Source organism: Hyperoodon ampullatus, assembly GCF_949752795.1.
Source record: "Hyperoodon ampullatus genome assembly, chromosome: 3".
Lineage (NCBI taxonomy): Eukaryota > Metazoa > Chordata > Mammalia > Artiodactyla > Ziphiidae > Hyperoodon > Hyperoodon ampullatus.
The window spans coordinates 3,835,996-3,857,532 of NC_136916.1; the positions used below are offsets into that span (position 1 = coordinate 3,835,996).

General features: G+C 37.0%; 1 protein-coding gene across 1 annotated transcript in view; it reads right to left on the reverse strand.

The window, feature by feature from the left end:
• Positions 1–775: 775 nt before the first annotated feature.
• The window catches only part of KIF5B (kinesin family member 5B), a 43,063-nt gene continuing 22,301 nt past the window's right edge, over positions 776–21,537 (reverse strand). The window contains exons 12-26 of the mRNA XM_079700396.1: positions 20,965–21,158; positions 20,056–20,124; positions 17,874–18,080; positions 15,839–15,982; positions 10,495–10,683; positions 9,732–9,849; positions 9,127–9,188; positions 8,922–9,031; positions 8,068–8,169; positions 7,014–7,074; positions 6,832–6,903; positions 6,585–6,689; positions 5,104–5,320; positions 4,449–4,562; positions 776–807 (exon numbers count right to left, since the gene is read on the reverse strand). Of these exons, the coding sequence (XP_079556522.1) occupies positions 791–807; positions 4,449–4,562; positions 5,104–5,320; positions 6,585–6,689; positions 6,832–6,903; positions 7,014–7,074; positions 8,068–8,169; positions 8,922–9,031; positions 9,127–9,188; positions 9,732–9,849; positions 10,495–10,683; positions 15,839–15,982; positions 17,874–18,080; positions 20,056–20,124; positions 20,965–21,158 (1,781 nt within the window). The 3' untranslated portion in view covers positions 776–790. The remainder of the gene's footprint in view (positions 808–4,448; positions 4,563–5,103; positions 5,321–6,584; positions 6,690–6,831; positions 6,904–7,013; positions 7,075–8,067; positions 8,170–8,921; positions 9,032–9,126; positions 9,189–9,731; positions 9,850–10,494; positions 10,684–15,838; positions 15,983–17,873; positions 18,081–20,055; positions 20,125–20,964; positions 21,159–21,537) is intronic.

Below are 21,537 nucleotides of genomic sequence, written 5' to 3' on the forward strand. Positions count from 1 at the left end.
TCACCAAAACAAAGCGGGGTGTTTTCATTCCATCAATCTATGTGGATTAAAGCACCGGGAAGAACAGAAATAAATTCCTTTTCCAAACTCTCCTTAAACAAAAGCAAAAGATTTGCTTTTGATACTGTAAAGTATTTCTATTCAAGATAATTCAACAACAGTCATTTCATGAGATAATTAAGTAGCCTTGCTCAGTCTCAAATGTCTAGTTAGGCAGTTTTAAAGGTTTCAGTGCTCAAAGAGTAGTTTTCAGAAGCAAACTTCAGAGATGATAAAGATAATTTTTAACTCCGAAGTCATTTCAAGGGATTTTAATGTACAGTACTGACCTGATATAATTTGTGGGCATGTAGTGTTATAAGTGGTAAAATTTAAGACATTTAATCTAAAGGTTCCGTTTCCCCTAAAATATTGTTTTAATAAGAAAAGAAAAACAACAAGCAGTAGCAGCTAGGTAACTTAAACTGAGATTAAAAAATAAACACAAACAACAAGTACAAAAAGCACAGTCCTGTATGACACAGTTAGGTTGGCACAGTGAAGACTAAATTTAAGACATGAAAGACAAACTGTGTAATAAATAGGGCCACAGTTGTAAACTGTCGTTTTTCCCTTCTAAGACACCAAAATTGCACTCTAGTTGTGTTGGGAAGCAGCAGAGTTTACGAGAAGAGAGGGCAGGAAACAGCTGTACAGGCCAGGTACAATTTATACACTAAAATAAGGTTATAATTCTAAAGTTCCCAAGGGATACAGGCTATAGTCATTGATATCATGTCCTCTTCATACTTCAATTACTTTTAACACCTGAAGATGGAAGAAAGCACAGAGAAAAATATTTTTATTTATACAAAACTTGTTTGAGATAATCATGAAAAGAATTAAATAAAATATACCAATGAGTTTAAAAACATTTAGCCAACATCTTCGACCACTTTCCCCAAAACTGAAAAGATGGCAACATTAAATGACTGAATTTTTCCTTTTTTAATGCCTCCTAAGCAGAGCCATTTAGGGACAGTACAATATTGAAAGGAGGTCACCCTGCATGTTTTTACTCCCCGCAAGAGCTATGAGTGAGCAGATGTGTAAGTTAGATTTTTTTAAAAAAGAAAAAGATGATTAATAAAATGGCAGCCAGTAGACAGTGGCAGTGACATTAAGCCAAGGACCACTAACTAACTAGCAATGTTATATACATGGTAGCTGTAAGAAACAAAAAGGGGTGGGGTAGGGATAAGCAAGAGGTACATGTGGTGGGGAAAGTGACAGTGAAATAAACAATCCCAGGGACTTCCCTGGTGGTCCAGTGGTTAGGACTTGGCGCTTTCACTGCTGTGCCCTGGGTTCAATCCCTGGTCTGGGAACTAAGCAGCTGCAAGCCGAGCGGGTGTGGCCAATAAAATAAAATAAAATAAACAATCCCAGCAGCAGGTGTTACCTAGAGGCATCCTTGTGTTCAGCTGCTTATTTACCTCCATGTTTATTAGAAAACCTCCACCTGTCCAAAGCATTATGCAGTTAGAACCAGCCATGTAAAACTAGGTACTGAAAGTATCAGTATCATTCATACATTGCCATCTTTTCCCAAAATAAACCCAGTGTTTTGAAATGTTTTTCTTAATAATTAAAAAATAATTTAAAAATCTCTACAAAGTATCTAATTTTTTCAACAATTTATCACTTATGTAGATCATATACTCCTCAATCATGGGTTAAGACTGAGCGATGCAAGACTTTAAAAAATAATAACCATTATCCTTTGGACCAGCAATGAAACAAACCTGTAAGTGGTTATACTTTGATAGTTACTTGAAGTCTTGAAAACCTGGGTTAGCTAGGTTAGCCATCTCCCTCATGTGCTTGAGTGCTGTCACTACACTGCAATCAGCATTCTACTTTCAAGCTAAAACCTAGCTATATTTAACAAAGGCCATGGATTATCCTCTCTGCAAATGAGATAGGATTTCAAAGTTCACATGTGAATTTTAACGAAGACAATATCCAAAACGGATAAACTTTTACCTGTATTTATAATTATCTTTTGAAAATTCTTTTGCCCAGCTCCACTTCCAGAAAAGGCAGCTTGCATCTACTCAGCACCCGTGCTATACTAGGTAATGACATCTTAACTTGCGTAATTCTCAAGAATGACTTTCATTTTATTAGTAAAGGGACTCAACAAGTTATTAATCCAAAGGGGGAAAAACAGAGGCCATCTCTTAATTGGCAGGAAAACTCCTGTAATGTCTGCTGATGTGACACAATATTAAACACGTATCAACCACAGTGTAGTCTGTAAACATGTTTAAAAGAATCCAATAAATGCTTCTAATAAACAGGGAATAGAGGAACAAGGCAACTACACACAGAAACAACCGAACACATCCGAGGAGGCATACGCTCAAGGAAACTGGCCTAGTCTATTTAGTAAGTCAGTGTCATTAGAAAAGGGGAGGGGTGTTACTCTAGATTACAAGAGACTTAAGGGGAATAACCTCATGTAAACATCAGTCCTGGATTATTCCCTGGTGTAGACAAACCAGCTGTAGAAGACTGAACCACAAATAAATAATTAGAAAAATCTGAATATGGATTGGTATAATGTTAAAAATATTTTGTCAAGTGTGATAATGTTATTGTGGTATGCAGAAAAATGTTTTATTTCAGAGATACATTAAATAGGTCATAAATCTGTAATTTACTTTTACACTTAAGAATTTTTTAAAGAATTTTAAAAGGAATCAAAACGAGACAAATTAACTGTTAAAAAGTAACTTGCTCGGGGCTTCCCTGGTGGCGCAGTGGTTGAGAGTCCACCTGCTGATGCAGGGGACACGGGTTCATGCCCCAGTCTGGGAAGATCCCACATGCTGCGGAGCGGCTGGGCCCATGAGCCATGGCCGCTGAGCCTGCGCGTCTGGAGCCTGTGCTCCGCAACGGGAGAGGCCACAGCGGTGAGAGGCCCACGTACCGCAAAAAAAAAAAAAAAAAAAAAAAAAAAAAAAAGTAACTTGCTCAAGCTCATAAAAGTAGAAAAATCAGGATGCAAACTTAGATGGGACTCCAATATCTGTACTCTTTTCACTGTATCAATCCTCCACCGTGTGGACAAAAAACTGTATTAAATTTATGGAAATGTGATTCCTCCAGAATATTGCATAATTTTCCACTCAAACTGAGAGCCAATGTTATGCAAAAATGACAAAGTAAAAAGCAGAATTAAAATAAACTGACTTTAGTACTGTTAGAAACAAACCCAGTCCCTATCTCAGAGTTATCTACTGCTTTTAGTTTCCAAACCACCTACACTCTTGGGATTTGCTGAAGAATTTAATCTGAGTTCTGTCATATGATAAAATATTAGGCAGCTATAATCAGTCATGCTGTGTAAGAAAATGTTCAGAATATACTGCCAAGTTAAAAAAAGCTGGCTACAAAGTAACATATATAGAATAGCATAGTATCTTGGTAGTATGTTATATTAGAATGTTTATTAGACACTTTAAACTTTCTAATTTAAAAGTTATAATATGTAAAGAAAGCTCCAGAAGAATATATACAATATATTGGGTGGTGTCTCTAGATGACATTTAACTTCTTGATAATTTTATCTTTTTGATAATTCTTCATCCCCCTACAGGGAACAGATACTACTTGTATTTAGAAAGAAACAAACAAGAACTTATAAATCAGTTAGAAAAACCACTCACAACAGGTAAATGGGAAAGGACACAGAAATAATTCATAAAAAACATATGTATATAAATGGGCCAATATATATATGAAAAAATCCAAATTCATTAATAAATCAATGAGATGCTTATTTTAGCCTATTAAATTAGAAACTTAAAAACTATTAATACTCAATACTGGCAAAGATGCAACAAAATGCACAGTGTCCTTGGCTAAATACAATTTGGTGCAGTCTTTCTGAAGAGCAGTGTGTTAGTATGTGTCAAGAGTCTTAAAAATGTTCATTTTCTCATAATTCCACTTATGGGAATCTTCTGGAAATAATCTGAAAGTGAGGAGGTATAAAAAGATGTCTCATACTTCAGATTTCACACACGGAAATTTCAATTTTGGAAAATTTCAAGTATGGAAAAACTGACATAATTAAATGTCCAGTAAAATAGTTATAAACCACGGTATATTCATTAGACAATACCCAGAGCTTTGAAAAATGACCCAATATTACGTTAAAAACAGTAAGAGCACAAATTTGAATATACATATAGTATGATCTGAACTATGAAAAAACTAGACGAAACCATGCTAAGTTACTTTTATAATCCCACACATTATGAAGACATCATAACACTACTGTGAGAATCCAAAACACTGCTTAGCCACCAATGGCTGAACATCCCCACGGACAGCTGCGACTCCGAAGCCAGACAGAGAGCACAGACCCGAGGGCGCTGCGTGAGGCCACGCCTGCTCACCTCCTCCGCCGCGCACGGCCGGCGGGCCGTTCTGCACAGATGCACCTCCCCCACGAACTGCACTAGGATGAGCCGGAGAAGCTGCTGGATGTTGCCCAGGACGAATAGGTTTAGCTGGGATGAAAAACAAACACTGACTTCAGAACAAATAACACACGACCCCAATGACTTGTTAAACTCTCTTTTCTTATTTACAACAAATTCCCAAACGTCTTGTTTTTCTTTGCCTTCTTGTTTCTCAGCGAATCCCTCTATCTCTTTTTCTTTTCAGTTACATCCTTTTCTCCAGGACCTATACAATCCTTAGCCTCTTAAAAACCTTATTCCTGCATCAATGCCTAGCAATTAAAGCATGAAATACTGTGCATGACATTTTCTTGCAAGTCTCTTCTTGCTTTCATAACATCGCTCTACACAGTTGCTCCTACACCTGACCAGTCTTGCTTGTCTAGTTCTGATTTATCTCCTTGTCCTGTTAATTAAGGTGGCTATTCCTCAATGCTCTGCATTCCCAACAATGCCACTCTTTGGTAAATTAGAAAATACAGACAAAAACCACCGTGACATCACATAACAAATCAATCAGATTATTCTCAAGTAAATAAAAGCATTCAAACCAAAGCAAGGTTTAAAGGTTTTATTGTGTCCTACTAACCAATTTGTGCAGAATGCCCTCTTCTGGCCATATTCTTTGACCTGACTGCTTCCTTTATACGATCTACTTCCTGCTGATAGCGTTTGCGATCGCGAGATGCATTTTCTTTGGCCTCTTTCAGCGCCGACTCTAAAGCTTTCACTCTCTCAGCTGTAGCTCTGAGTCGCTTTTCCAGCTTAGGAAGCTCACAGCGAAGATCTGCGTTATCACGTACCAGCTAAAGGTATATAGGAAAAATAAGGATTCTGACTTTAATGATGATTTGAAAAAACAGAAACATTCCATAATTTCTCTTGAAAGAAAAACTACATTTTATATTAAGGTTTTCTCACTTAGCTAATTTAAATAATTTAGACAGCAACAAAGAATACATATACCCATAAATATCATCCTCACATATGTTTCTCCCCAAAATATAATTTCATTCAATACTGGGGGATTGGGGAGACTCTTCTTTCTCCCTATGACAATATGCTACAACACAGTGTTACGTCTCTTCATTAAGATACTAATCTGGTGGAAACAAATATCTTTTAGATACAGCAAGACCCACAAGTACACATAAACTTGGCAAGTCCCTTAATAAGCATTGAAAGCAAAAAAGGCTAAAATTCCCTTAACCTCACTCTAGTGCAAACATCAGGTTTCTAGTAACAAAGACATACAACAATAAAGTATGCCAAGAAACTTAAAAAGTAACTGAATCACATATCAAGCCTTAATAAAAAATAAGCAAAAAACCCCACAGTAAGCATTATTTTTAAAGAAATACGAACTGCCTCATTATTGTAGTATTTCCGGGGCATTAAATGTATAAAGACTGGGGCTTCCCTGGTGGCGCAGTGGTTGAGAATCTGCCTGCTAATGCAGGGGACACGGGTTCGAGCCCTGGTCTGGGAAGATCCCACATGCCACGGAGCAACTAAGCCCGTGAGCCACAACTACTGAGCCTGCGCGTCTGGAGCCTGTGCTCCGCAACAAGAGAAGCTGCGATAGTGAGGCCCGCGCACTGCGATGAGGAGTGGCCCCCGCTTGCCACAACTAGAGAAAGCCCTCGCACAGAAACTAAGACCCAACACAGCCAAAAATAAACAAATAAATAAATTAACAAAGTGGCTTAAAGGTACACAGAGTATAAACATATATTTTTAAAAAAATTGTATAAAGACCAAAAAAAGGGGGGCGGTATTTTAACTCAAAGACTTGTCTACCAGAGATTTAAAAATGACCATGAATAAGTTAAGAAAACTAACAGACCTGAAACCCTACAAAGAAAACAACACATGTTTTCACTGACCTCTTGCTAAAGGCTGTTAGGAATATTAACTCCCATAAAAACTGCTAGTTGTTTTTGTTTACACAATTGCGTGATAAAATAATGGAATGGCTCAGGGTATGAAAATCCTTAGGACTCTGAAGACTCAAATACGTGCCACTCCTCAGATTTTATTGCAGCGAACACAAAATATTCTCCTTGTTACCTGTTTGTGGACTTTGGTGAGCTGTTCAAGATTATTCTCGAGAAAGGAGATTTTTTGCTTCTGAGCAGCACTGCCTCCGGTGTCGTCCGAATCAACCTCGGCGCTCTAGAGAAGACAGGCAAGTGCTATGAGACCAAATAAGCGCAACGCTTACCTCCCCACTCTTATGACAGTGTGAGGCTACACCACTCAGAATGCAATTAGACATAGTAAGCACAGTAACACCGACCCAGTATTATTTTAATACCTTTTTAACCCTGGTGGCCAGGTCCTGAACAAAAAGCTTCCGCAGGTTGTGTAAAGTCTGAAGTTCCTTCGCCTTGAATTAAGAAAGCAGTATTGTTAGAAGTAGGTCTTCAAACTGAGTATAACCAGGGGAAGAACCCATTAAATATTCCCCAATCCTATTTATATCCAAGTTTTTCTTACCACCGTCTCTTCCAAACCCTTCAGGTCTTGTCTTGCTTGTTCTCGTCTATCTTGCATAACCCTAAACAGTGGAAGAATATACATTTTCAACTTTGAGTCCATAAATTCTATATTTAGCAGAAATATTGAATCAAATATTTTTATCTAACAGGATCAATGCTTACATTCAAATAAGTAAAAGATCATCATAGTTTTAAAAAACAGCTTACCAATGTCGTGTCTTTCAAAGAAATTTCTATATGCCTTGTAATTTTCTAAATCTATGGTTTATTAGGGAAAAACTGTCCTAATATAGCAACGGAAGCGATGAAAGAAAACGTGGTAGAATTCAAGGAATAAGGAGTGGTTCTTTTTATATTTTAAGAATATGCATTATCATATAGCATACCGATCTTTACCCAAAATAATTCTGATTAACTGAAAACTACAGAGATTATAGCAGACAAAAACATTTTATGCATTTTAAGTTAACGTTACTCTAAACAAAATTATGGCTGAGATTCAGTAGAATTGTTAAAAAATCAACTCTGAGCTGGTCCTGTTGGTGTGCCCATCCTAACTAACTGTTCCTTTATAAATTGCCTCTGATAAATTCAAGGTATGTGAAAGTTATAATCGTGAGTTTTCTACCTGCTCAGATTATAGAAACTGTGTGCTGACTATACTTTTAGTCAGTAAATCAAAACAAAATAAATGGCAAAAACCTCTGTTCAAAAGGCAAGGCTAAACAATAATGGTCTTTTATTTATGCAAGATCAAATCTGACAAAAATTCAGTTTTTGTGGCAGATCCTGAAATCTTCTAAATTACCAAATGTCACGTTTTAGGTGATTACCAGTGAAATATTAAGACCTGGCTTTCACTAAAGTACAAGAAAGTATTGCAAGTTTTTAGGTATAAATCAAACCAACTCAGAGGGTTTAATAAGAAAAGCACCCTTCAGCCTTCAGCCTGCACGAAGTGAAAACTTCACCCACTGGGTATTTCTGAGTGTAATGCCAGTAACTCTCTCGTTTAGTTTTTATTTTTATACTTGGATTAAGGGTCTACTCACGTAAGTTCACGTAGCTTTCTGCTCTTGTCCTGCTCTGTAGCTTTCAGCTTCTCGTGCTCCGCTCTCAGGCGCCCTTGCTCTAATGCCATCTTCTGGTTCTGGCTGACAAAGTAAAAACCTCGCAGCATCAACATCCCCATCTTCTGGATGTTGCCATTAAAGCTTTCCAACTTTTCAATTCCATAGTCTCACCATTCAAACACGGCAGGCCTCCTCTGTTAGGATGTGCCCCCCAGCAGCAAAGAGGACTAGGCTACGTTCAGCTACACAGTACTTTTTATACTTTGGTTTGAAACCATAACTTGATTCTGTATCTTTCGTCTCCCTGAATTCTTGTCCCTAAATCCATTAATAAGCCCCATGTCCCAAACTTTGCCATCGTTTTTTGTTACTCTCCTCTGGTTCCTACTCAAATCATGATTTGGTTACAGATCTCAAATTTCTATAAATGCTGTGCTATACGCATATGGTTCTGGAAGTAGGAAAATGTGTCCCAGAAAAATGGAGATGACAACTCCTATTAAAACACGTATTTCCAAAACCCACAATTTCCAATAAAGTTTTTCTTAGTTAAGAGTACTTTTTAAAAGTTAAGGAAATGATTCAGAGGAGACAGTGGTATCTATTTGTAATAGTGGCTGAAGCTGGGAATTCTTTACTTTTTACTGAATATTTACATCAAAAGACCTAAGAACATTTTTCGAAAATTTCCTATGGAACTTAGAAGCTCCACTCATAAATGAAAAGATTCTTTATTTTCAAGTCAAAAATTGTTTCAAAGAAAAATGCAGGTTTCTAATAAGGATATACTGTCCACCAGTACTTTCTGCTATCTCAGAGGAAAGCATACTTACTCTTGAAGATCAGTGATAAGTTTTTCTTTTGCCTCGACTTCATCTCTCAAACTACTAATTTGTTTTTGATGCGTTTCTCTGTGGCTTTGGATTTGCTGTTCAACAGCTTGCTAAAATCATTGGGGGGAAAGATATTAAGTCAGATTACTCAAGATTAACAAGGATGAATTAAAACTGTGAGAATCCAATGCTACATCAAACTTGCCTTAACTTCATTTGCAGTCTGAACTTTATTCAAGTGCTCCTTTTCCATTTCATGCACTTTCTCTGTTTGGGTAGGGAGAGAAAACAGAAGAGAGGAAATGAGCCTTAGAATTCTTGATATAAACCAAGGGGCAAATGGATTTTATGAGGCTATGTTCCTTAACAGTACTTGACTTTAAATTATCCAAATGCCAAAAGGTAAATCTTGCTCTCTATGCTCAAGACATACTGACTTGTAACCTTATATTCTTTGTGTTGATATTATGGTTTCCTTTACTTTCTTTGCCGAATCCTGGAACAGATGGGTTAGCACATGGTAGGGAAATGAAACAGCTTTTCCCTATGTCAGGACACACACACACACACACACACACACACACACACACACACCCCACTTTATAACTTTGTGGGAAATTCTTAGACTGGCCACTTGAATATTCAAACACGATTTCAAAAATATGTTTCAAAGCCACATTAAAATGTGTTACTATTCCAAGTTACCTGTATTCCTCCTAATCTCTTAGTGTGAATGTTGACTACAATTATACTAAAGTAGGTAGTAACTTACAATAGAGATATAACTCATAAATAACTGGAAGTGAGTACCTTGTGCTCGAAGCTGGACTAGCTCTTCACTGAGGGAATCCACAGACTCCTCCAGCTGTCTTTTCTTTTGCTCCACATTTTGAAGGTATTCAGTCAATGATCTGATTTTGGCTTCATGCTTTTGGGAAAAATATACTGCTATGAAGTGGAATAAAACCTCTGACACATACTTTGTTGTCCAAAATATTTGAAAGTAAGCAAGTTTTATCGACATTATCTAAACATATAATACATTTACAGAATAAGATATTTAAACCTAAAATGTTCAGGGGCAAGATTTACAATGATGAAGAACTTAATCAATGAAATGGTCATGTGTACAAGTTTTTTTAACACTTACTAAATAAGGCACTAAAGGCTGACATATGAGATAACGTTCTTCCTGTTATCTCCAACTAACATTATTACCCTCATCCCTCCTGCTACAATTCCTGTCTTGGTGAATGGTCTCACCCATTTAGTTGCCAAAGCCACAAAACCAGCCCTGCATTTTTATTCACCCTAGAATTCTTCTAGATTCTTCAATAGTCACAGCTTTCTAGTAAATTCCTATATGTAACATACACGTTACCAAATATAACCCACTTAAATCATTCATGTTATTTTACTGCAGCTAGAGTAAGAAAAACTAATTGAATTAACCTTTGAATGTTGTTACTCAAAATAACCTACGGAAGGTCATTTTTTATTAAAACGTTTACAATAAATAAAATTTACATACGGCTGTTCAAGAAATGAGGAAACTTGGTTCTGTAACACATACTTGAGAGATACGAAGCTGGCATGCTGCTAACTCCTTTTCATTTTCTTCCATTTTTTTGTTGCTCTCAGTTTGTGTGCTTTCTAGCTGTTTGCAGCGCTTCACCATGGTTTTCACTTCTGACTTCATTTTGCTAATGTAGAGCCTTGCAACAGTGAACTCTTCATCTATCATGCCAGTTCCCTCAGGCTGCTGTGAGAAAAAGGGAAACAGAAATGAAAGACAGAAATGTCTAGTTTGTGTTTACCCAATTAGACTCTAAAATCTTAAACAAAATTAAATATTTTTAATACTACTCAACATTTGTAGGAAGTCTGGAAGATTTTCTTTTATTAAATATTGTTTTTAATAAAGAGTGAGTAAAGCAGAGCTTAATTTTTGCCTTCCTTACTTTCTAAAACTTAATGTTAATACATGCCTGCAAGGAAGATGGATTTAAGGGTACAAACAAACAAACAACACTAATGAACCCTGCCTCTTTCAATTTTTGGATTTCCTCCTCAAAGGCCCTCTACAGTAAATTCACTGTTAATCATGTATACGTCCCGTTCAAAACTTAACAAATATTGATGTTTAGGTGGCAGGGAAATGATGACTTTTAAGTTCTCCAAGGAGGAACTGTGGTCAGTGTACATTCCTTAGTAACTTTCATTACAAAATTCCAGTACAATATTCAGTGTCAAAAATAAGGAGCTCAGGGGAATTCCCTGGTTGTCCAGTGGTTAAGACTCAGCACTTTCACTGCTGGGGCATGGGTTCAAGCCCTGTTCAGGGAAGTAAGATCCTGCAAGCTGCACAGCACGGCAATAAAATAAGAGCTTGACCTTCCTGCTAAAATCTGGAACAAGACAAGACACTCTCACCAATTCTATTCAACACAGTATTGGAAGTTCCAGCCAGAGCAATCAGACAAGAAAAAGAAGTAAAAGGTATCCAGACTGGAAGGCAAGAGGTAAAACTGTCATTATATGTAGATGACATGATATATACTATATATAGAAAACCCTAAAGACTCCACACAAAAACTACTAGAATTGATAAAAGGAATTCAGCAAGGTAGTTGGATACAAGATAAACATATAGAAATTGGTTGCATTTCTTTACACTAACAATAAAACATCACAAAGGGAATGTAAAAAAACCAGTATCTTTTAAAATTGCACCAAAAAATTAAAATACTTAGGAATAAACCTGACCAAGCAGGTAAAAGACTTAACTGCCAATCCAGAGGAAAAAGAAAAAGGCAGGAGGCATAACCTTCCCAGACTTCAGATAATACAAAAGCTACAGTAATCAAAACAGCATGATACTGGCACAGAAACAGACATATGGAGCAATGGAAAAGAACAGAGAGCCCAGAAATAAACCCACACAACTATGGTCAATCACACAGCTTTGACACATGAGGCAAGAATATACAATGGGAAAAAGACAGTCTCTTCAGCAAGTGGTGCTGGGAAAGTTAGATAGCCACATGTAAATCAGTGAAGTCAGAATACTCCCTCACATCATACATGAAAATAAACTCAAAATGGCTTAAAGACTTAAACATAAGACATGACACTATAAACTCCTAGAAGAGAACATAGGCAAAACATTCGCCGACGTAAATCGTACCAATGTTTTCTTAGGTCAATCTCCCAAGGCAATAGAAATAAAAGCAAAAATAAACAAATGAGACCTAATCAAACTTAAAAGCTTTTGCACAGCAAAGGAAACCATAAACAAAATGAAAAGACAACCTATGGACTGGGAGAAAATATTTCTAAATGATGTGACTGACAAGGGCTTAATTTCCCAGATATACAAACAGCTCACATAACTCAATATCAAAAAAACAAACAACCCAATCAAAAAATGGGCAGAAGACCTAAACAGACATTTCTCCAAAGAAGACATACAGATGGCCAAAAGACACATGAAAAGATGCTCAACACCATGAATTATCAGAGAAATGCAAATCCAAACTACAATGAGGTACCACCTCACACCGGTCAGAATGGCCAGCGTTAAAGTCTACAAATAACAGATGCTGGAGAGGGTGTGGAGAAAAGGAACCCCCCTACACTGCTGGTGGGAATGTAAGCGGCTGCAACCACTATGGAAAACAGTATGGCAGTTTCTCAAAAAATTAAAAACAGAGTTGCCATATGATGCAGCAATCCCACTCTTGGGCATCCCCTTGTGGTTGCCAAGGCGCAGGAGGGGAGAGAGGACTGGGAGTTTGGGATGAGCAGATGCAAACCATTACATGTAGAATGGAAAAACAAGATCCTACTGTAGAGCACAGGGATGTATGTTCAATATCCTGTCATAAACCATAATGGAAAAGAATATGAAAAAGAATGTGTGCGTGTGTGTGCGTGTGTGTGTATGTGAATCACTTTGGTGTACAGCAGAAATTAACACAACATTGTAAATCAACTATACTTCAAATTAAAAAAAGAGAGGAAAAAAATAAGGAGCTTGAGAAGGAAGAAATAAACCTGTCTTTGTCTGCAGATGACACGGCTGTTTAAATGTAACACAGTATGTGTAAGATCCAGATGACAAAAGAAATCAAAGAAGGACTACATAAATGGGAGACGGTCCACATTCATGGATAGAAGACTCAATATTGAGATGTCAGTCTTTCCCAACTTGATCTATAGATATAATATAATCTTAATCAAACCCCCTCCAAGTTATTTTGTAGATATTGACAAAGTGATTCTAAAGTTTAAATGGTAAGACCTTGAATAGCCAACATAATATTAAAGAACAACAGAGCTGGAGGACTGATGTCACCCAACTTCAAGACTTACTATAAAGCTAGTAATCAAGATGATGTGGTATTGAAAAACGAACAGAAAAATAGGTCATTAGAAATGAACGGAAAGCCTAGGAATAGACATACACAAATACAGTCAATTAATCTCTGACAAAGGGAATTCAATTCAATAAATTGTGCTGGAAAAACTAGTCATCCACATGTAAATACAGAAAAATTTAATTTCAGAAAAATTAACTCCAAATGGATCATAAACCTAAATGTAAATACAAAACTAAAAAACTTCTGGAAGATAACACAGGAGATAATCTAGGTGACCATGGGCTTGGAGATGAGTTTTTAGATATAACACCAAAACCACAATCCATGAAGGAAAAAAATGGTAAGTTGGACTTTGTTAAAATTAAAAACTTCTGCTCTACAAAAGACACTTAAAAGAATGAAAAGATAAGCCAGACTGGGAGAAATATTTGCAAAACACATACCTGATGAAGGACTATTATCCAAAACATACAAGGAGAACTCTTAAAACTGAAGGTAAGAAAACCAACAACCAAATGCAAATTAAAACAACAATGAGGACTTCACTGGTGGCACAGTGGTTAAGAATCCACCTGCCAGGGCAGGGGACACGGGTTCGAGCCCTGGTCGGTGTAGATCCCACATGCTGCGGAGGAACTAAGCCCATGCACCACAACTACTGAGCCTATGCTCTAGAGCCTGCGAGCCACAACTACTGAGCCTGAGTGCCACAACTACTAAAGCCCACGCGCCTAGAGCCCGTGCTCTGCAGCAAGAGAAGCCACCCAATGAGAAGCCCGGGAACCACAAGGAAGAGTAGCCCCCACTCGGCGCAACTAGCGAAAAGCCCGCGCGCAGCAACAAAGACACAAGGCAGCCAAAAATAAAAATAAATCAATTAAAAAAAAAAACCACAACAATGAGATAATATCACACATCTGTTCGAATGGCTCAAACTAAAAAAACTGATGACCTCAAATACTGGTGAGAATGTGAATAAACAGAACTTTTATTCACTGCTGGATGGAACAAAAAATGCTATATAAGTTTGGGAGACCGTTTGGGAGTTTCTTACAAAGCTAACATAGTCTTAACATATGATCTAGTGAACCATAATGTAAAAAACACAAAACAAGTAGAGCTCAAGCAGCACTTACTGATGTTTATTAACAGGAAAAGAACTACATGCAAAACACAAAAATATCGAGAGGCCTTTTTTTTTTTTTTTAAAGAACCTATTTGCAAGGCTGACCTTTTTTCAAAATACTGTAACGGTTCAGTGAACAAAGCAGTTTAGGTGTCAGGGTATCTGTACTATTATCACTCTGCCACTAGACATAAGCCAGTCTTCCTCTTTATTTTCTCTATCTTTACCACTTTTTCACTTAAATTAAGATTATTTGAACATGAAATGGAAGGATTTTTCTAAAAACAAGTCACAAATCTACAAAGCAAATTTTGAACAACACCTTTCTAGTGTTCAGTAATATGAAGGAAATCTACTTTTTCATCCCAGAAGATTCCCACAGAGCTCGATCAATCTCACATTGCTTCACCATAAACAGGACAGGGCAGGATGTTCAGACTGATGGGGAAGAAAGAGCAAGCCATGTCATCCAGTATTTAATAACAACACTTTGCTCTGTTTCGATGAGGTGAGCCAGCATTAAAAAATGACATGATTACGAGAACGAAGGCCTGCCTCCATCAACAAACAGTAGCTCTGAATAACATCTAACAGAAGGAACGTGTGCTCCACAGTGAAAACTTTTATTTCATTTCCGACTACTGTTAAACCGGGCTGCTTAGTTGGTTCTCACTATAAACCCAAGTTTAAGTTTGTTCTCTTTGTTACTGTAACTAGACTTTAATCAAAAAAGGACGTCTAAACAAATACCTACTGCAACATACAAATCTTTCATGTTATGTGTATGTTTTTGCAGTTAAGAGTCTTTGGTTTTTTGGTCTAAGTTTTAAAATCTACCAGGTCACAAATTTTTTTTTTTACCACAAGCTAGTGCTAATATAACCAGTATTAGCATCCTGAAAAAGATTATTAGAAAAGAAAAAATAAGTGTGGCAAAATTTTGATTACTGATTAACTCTAAGGTTCATATTATTCTCTCTACTGTTATATGTTTGAATTTTTTCAAAATAAAGAGAGAGAGAGCATTAATTAGCAGTGCTTACCTTTCATCTTTTTAAACATTTAAAGCAATCAAATTCATTCAGTTTACTCCTTGAGCTAATTTTCACTGTTGTTTCAATTACATACTTCCTGTGTGGTAATTTATCAACATAATTTCTAAGCGCAAAATCTTTACACAGAGGAAAAACCAAACATGGGGTCCAAATAAATGTTACTTACTGAGCATGTCTCCCCAAGCACCCCTTATTCTCCTCCTTGTTCCTCGGCTATTTAAAATGAAGTTAATACCATCTACTACAAATGGCTGTTGTGAGGAGGAGATAATGGGTATGAAAAGAACTCTGTGAAAAATGAAAGTATGAATTGTGTAAAGATTATCATGCTTAATATTTGGTAGTTACAGTTACCTTTACGTCGTTGTTTCCTACAGCAATCCCTATTTCTGCCAGGTCTTTTAGTAAAGATGCCATCATCTCCGCTGCTCGCTTTTTCTGGTGATTGGTCATTTCCTTAAGTTTCTGAAGCTCAGCATCTATACTTGCTAAACTTGCCTAACAGAACCAAAACAAAAGGTACTGTTAAATCTATTAAATGAAAGATCAATTCAAATATTGACAGGTATTACAAGTTTTCACCTAGTACTCACAAAACCATTATTTTCTGCTTTCATTTTCTTGAATTCTCTACTGAGTTCTGCGAAAGCTCCCAGCTCAAACTTAAAAAATATTTTAGGCCTAAGAGACCATGTAAAGTAGCTATATTGTAATTCCACTAAGGGCAAACAGTTTGTGTTATTTCACTCATTTTTGAGATTGGGTAATGTTTTCTACTTAGAAATGAAAACTTCCAAATTAACTATATTTGATTTTCATTTATGACCATAGTATGGCATGTTTGTGGAAACTGAGTCTGAGAAAATAAATGTTAGAATGCAATTGACAGTTTTCTAGATGGCTGGTATGTTTTCTTCATCTGCTTTTTATATACTACTTAGTTTCTGAAAAGAATCCACCTGATAATTGCTACTACTTTTGTACTATGATACAAGCAATTATCCAGGAGAGAGTGATAAAGTAGCATTACTATCTGAGTTTAATTACTATAATTATAAATTTAAAATATTAGCTGGCTTACCAGCAACAAAGTCACCACAATTTTGAAAACCCAACCGAATCTGGTTGCTTTAAAACTATTCATTATATCACAGATCAGATACTGCATTTTAAATGCAAGTTACTGACTTTTAGTCAATATCTTTTAGTAAAGATACCATCATTTCAGCTGCTCATTTCCTTAAGTATCTCAACAGCAGTATATTGTGTGTTCACTCAGTTTGACCTACAGTGTAATACCAGGTCTAAATTACCAGACATTTTCTCTAGCAGCTGAACAGCAATATTGTAGGCATATAAAAAGATGCAGAATGCTCTAGGGGTTTCTAACTCCTTACCAATACAGTGCTGATATATAAACTGGGACACAAACAGAACTGTCTTAAAGACTGAAATCAGTGACCAAGGACCCACTTTCAGTTTACCGAGTTGTAAGAAACTCTACTGTTCTTCCAAACAGAAATTAGGTTTGCTAATAATGCAACTCAGTTAAGAGTTATAAAGGTGTCTTGATCTCCATGGTATTAAATTGTAACTTCAAGCTAACTGTAAGCTGGGAGGTTAAAAAGGGAAAAGAAACTTCTCCAGGGGCAGGAAGCCTTTTAAAAATGCCATTTCATAGTGCTGACTGCTTTCCTTTAGACACTTGACACGGACAGGGAGACAGTGAGCAGTGATCCTGGGTGCAACTCTAAATGTGATTCCTAAACAAGAAGTTAGCATTAACAACAAGAAAACTTTTAAGGAAAAGAGCTCATCCATGGTGATACTCAAAATACTGCAGCAGCAATCACAGCTATATACTATTTCTGGCGTCACTGTTGCGGGGCAGCAATTCCCGCCTTACAGCTATGAAAACAAAACCCTCATCCCCTGGGGATCACAAGGAAGATCCAACCACACTGTCCTAGGAAGGCACTGGTCCGAGTGCTGAAAACGTAACAGTGAACAAAACATAAGTTACATGAAGTTACATATCCTGCTGTTTTATTTTTATGTGCACATTTTTAATTCTAGTTTGAACAATTAGCTAATAACTTTACTGAGCAACTAGAAGCCAACTTTTACTTTTTTAACAGAATAGTATTTGGAATAGTCAATGTTTTAAAATAGCATTTAATTACGTATTAATAGATGTTTAGAAACTAAAAAGATAACCCTCCTCCCTCCACCTTTAAGGCTTCATATATGGGAGGAAATAAAGTTGACACTTGAGTTCCCTAAGAACTGACGTTATCAATTTTGAGCTTATATAGAAATAAGTTACTTAGGTAATTTTTCAATTAAGAATACCTGTAGTATAGTATTAGGAAAGAAAACTATATCCTACCGATTTCTGATTCAGCTCATCACTAAGTAATTCATATTCCTTAGTTTTGTCTTCAACTTCCTGAGACTTCTGATCATAGTTGACAGCAAGTTCCTCTAAGGCTTGTAAAACTTCCTTTACTTCTTCTTTAGAGGCATCATTTTCTGCCTGAAGACGATTCAGCTCAGCCTGCATATTATCTTGATCCCTTCTGGTAGATGCCAGAAGCTATACAAAGGAATAAAAATATCTGTTTTACCCAAAGTACACAGGTTTTTAAAATGTATACAAGTTAAAAATAACCTATTTCCGTTATCATTTGCAAATCACAAAGGGAATGAAATGTGGATGTTATTATGCATGGTAACATTTATTCATTCAACCGATTTCCTGAATGCCTACTATGTGCAGGCTCTGTGCTAGACACTGTGGGAGATGGAAAAGAAATCAAAGATTTCTTTGAGGAATCTAGTGGAAGAAAGACAGGTACAAAAATAAATGCAATACAAGAAGAAATGTAAGAGCCATAAAGGAGATAGGACATGACAAAGTGCTTGGTAGTATAGGAAAAGGGGGGGCGGATATTTCTGGACAGGTATTCATGGAGAAGGTGGCTATGACAGGAAGATTTTTCTCATGTACAAACTAACATAACAGAAAGAAAAGGCATACAAGGCTCACAACAGTGGGCACAGAAAAAGAAAGAAATCAGTAATGTTTTAAAAGTTTAGATTTTCTTTGGGCAACAGAGGGTGGCACCTGAGCCATGCCTCAGGAAAACATGTTATCAGTAAATAAAATTTGAACTGGAAGAAGCCAAGAGACTAGTTAGGAGAATACTGTGATCACCCAGGGTTGGTGGCTTTTAAGTAGGGGCATCTGGAAATGTATAGGAGTATTTTTAACGGGGCAGAATGCCAATGGCACTTCGAAGTGGGAGCCAGGGACGCCAACTGTCCTACTATAATGTGCAGGACAGAACCATATAAATGAAGAATTATGGAAATATTATTAGTGCTCCTTTGAGAAACAATGCTAGAGGTCAAATAAGAATAAAGATGATCAGACCAGGATTAATTTGACTGATGCTGGGTATCTCTCACTGAAGCTGTATAGTCTTTGCTCCCATCCCCAGAACAAACCTTAAACAAAGGACCATTTTTCAATTATCCCCCCATTCTGCCAAGTGAGATAAAACTAGAGAAGGAACTTGAAAGAAATAAGATGAAAGTGAAGATGACAGAAATGAACAACAGGTTAGATGAGGGTAGAAATGGTGAAGGGGTAAAAAATGATCTTATTCATTGACATTCTCATTTCCACGATAAAAGTCATACCCTAAACTACAAATTACTAAAAACAAAGCCAATACAATTCAGAAATCAGTATTTTAATAATCCCTTTAGACATATATCTGTGTTTAACTGTTTTTTATACTCCTTCCCTCATCATTTCCATGAGGAAATACACTTCATAAAGGGAGGGGGAATCTAAGGTTACTCCAGCTCAGTGTAGTAAGTCTTTTCCAAGGATCAGTAAGAAATGGTTTGGGGGGCTTCTCAGGTGGCGCAGTGGTTTAGAATCCGCCTGCCAATGCAGGGGACACGGGTTCGAGCCCTGGTCCGGGAAGATCCCACATGGCACAGAGCAACTAAGCTCGTGCGCCACAACTACTGAGCCTGCGCTCTAGAGCCAGCGGGCCACGACTCCTGAGCCTGTGCGCTACAAGTACTGAAGCCTGTGTGCCTAGAGCCCGTGCTCTGCAACAAGAAGCCCATGTACCACAACGAAGACCCAACGCAGCCAAAAATAAATAAATAAAATAAATAAATTTTTTTAAAAAAGGAAAAGAAATGTTTTGGGGAAAATAAGACAAAACAGCACTGTACAAGGAAAGAAGAAGACAGAGTTAAAAAGAAAAAAGTCATCCTCCCCCCTCCAGTTAGAACTCAAACTGAAAAAAAAAACCCAAAAAACCCAACCCCAAAAAACCTTAAGAGGAAGTCAGCCGATCTTTGCTTCAGTCTGTATGATGTACCGGTCTCATAGGATATCCACAGTGAAGCACAAACATACTCAAAAATTTTTAAAAATGTATTCAAGTATATTCCGAGCTCTGTATGTGCCTTTATCTTTTATATTTCAGTGACAATGACAGACTATAAAGCTTTTCTGGAAGCAATATGACAGGTATTCAGTTTACCTCTTCCTGATCCAACATTTGGGTCTTCAGTTTCTCCACCAATTGGCTCTGTTGATTAATTTCTTCATCCTAGAATTTTTAGTAACAGGTTAACAAAGTAGCTCACAACCTGGTTCTAACTGATTCCTGACACAAATTGTGATTACTACCCACCCCCCAATATTTCAAAGTCATTTTCTCCAAATTCAACATAGGTTATTCCAATCTCTTATCTTAGGACGGTGTTGAAACAGATGCAATTTCAATTATCAATCATAGTAACATACTTATCACACAATAAGAAAAAAGGCTTATGTTTATGAAAGCTATTCATTAAATACCTTAAATGCTAAAAAGTAATAAACATGTTTAAAGCTTTGTATTGAAAATAAAACCATGTAGCCACTTCAAACCTACCTACACTCTCTGTTTAAAATACAACAAAAACATCACCTAATAACAAAAAACAAAGCCAGAACAATTTTCTTCTGGTCTCATTACTGTTGTTTTTCCCACCCTCTCTACTTGGTTCAAAATTGTGCTATTTTTCACACTACTGATATAATCAGAGCAAAAGATATTATTTCCACTCAATTCTTTTCCCTCTGTCTAATCTCTTGCATCACTTTTATTATTAGAGCCCTCAGATCCCTGATTCTAAGAACATTAAGGCTCTCCAAGGACCCATGCCAAATTTCCTTTTGAAAGTTCTTTTAGCTTAAAGGGAAAAAAACGTATGCCTCATATACAGTTTCTACATACAAACAGAGATTGTGATTTTAAATTTTTTGTTAATACAATGATCTTGAAAAAGTTAGAAATCTAGGAAGATGTATATAGGTCACAAGGACCCATAATATTGAAATTAGAACATAAAAATACCTATGTCAAAAATGTTCTAAAACAGAATTGAACATGAACAATACCTACCTTGTCATCAAGTTGTTTATACAACTTAGCAATTTCTTCTTCACACTTTCTTCTTTCAGAATCAGTAAAGTTCCCAGTAACTCCAATTGTGGCTGCTGGTTTATCATTGGTAATAGTAACATCCTTATCCACTGCAAAAGCTTCCAAGCTGGCTTTCTCTTTGTCAAACTGTTCATCAACAGGCACTGTCTCTCCTAAAATAAGACAACAGAATGGTTAATAAAACCCATCTGTCTAAAACTAATTTCAATTTTACTCAATTTCAGCAGCTCTTACCAACTTTATCTACGTGCAGGCTCAGTGGCCACGGCTCACGGGCCCAGCCACTCCGCGGCCTGTGGGATCTTCCCGGACCAGGGCACGAACCCGTGTCCCCTGCATCGGCAGGTGGACTCTCAACCACTGTGCCACCAGGGAAGCCCTGGAATGACCTTTGACTCTCCCCCATCTTCTAAAGCCAGTCACCAACTCTTATCACTGTAATTGATTTCACCCTAAGCTAAGCATCTCGCCATCCTGAGACTTCTACAGCTAGCTAGTTGGCCTTTATGCCTCTATTTATTATTTCAGGTA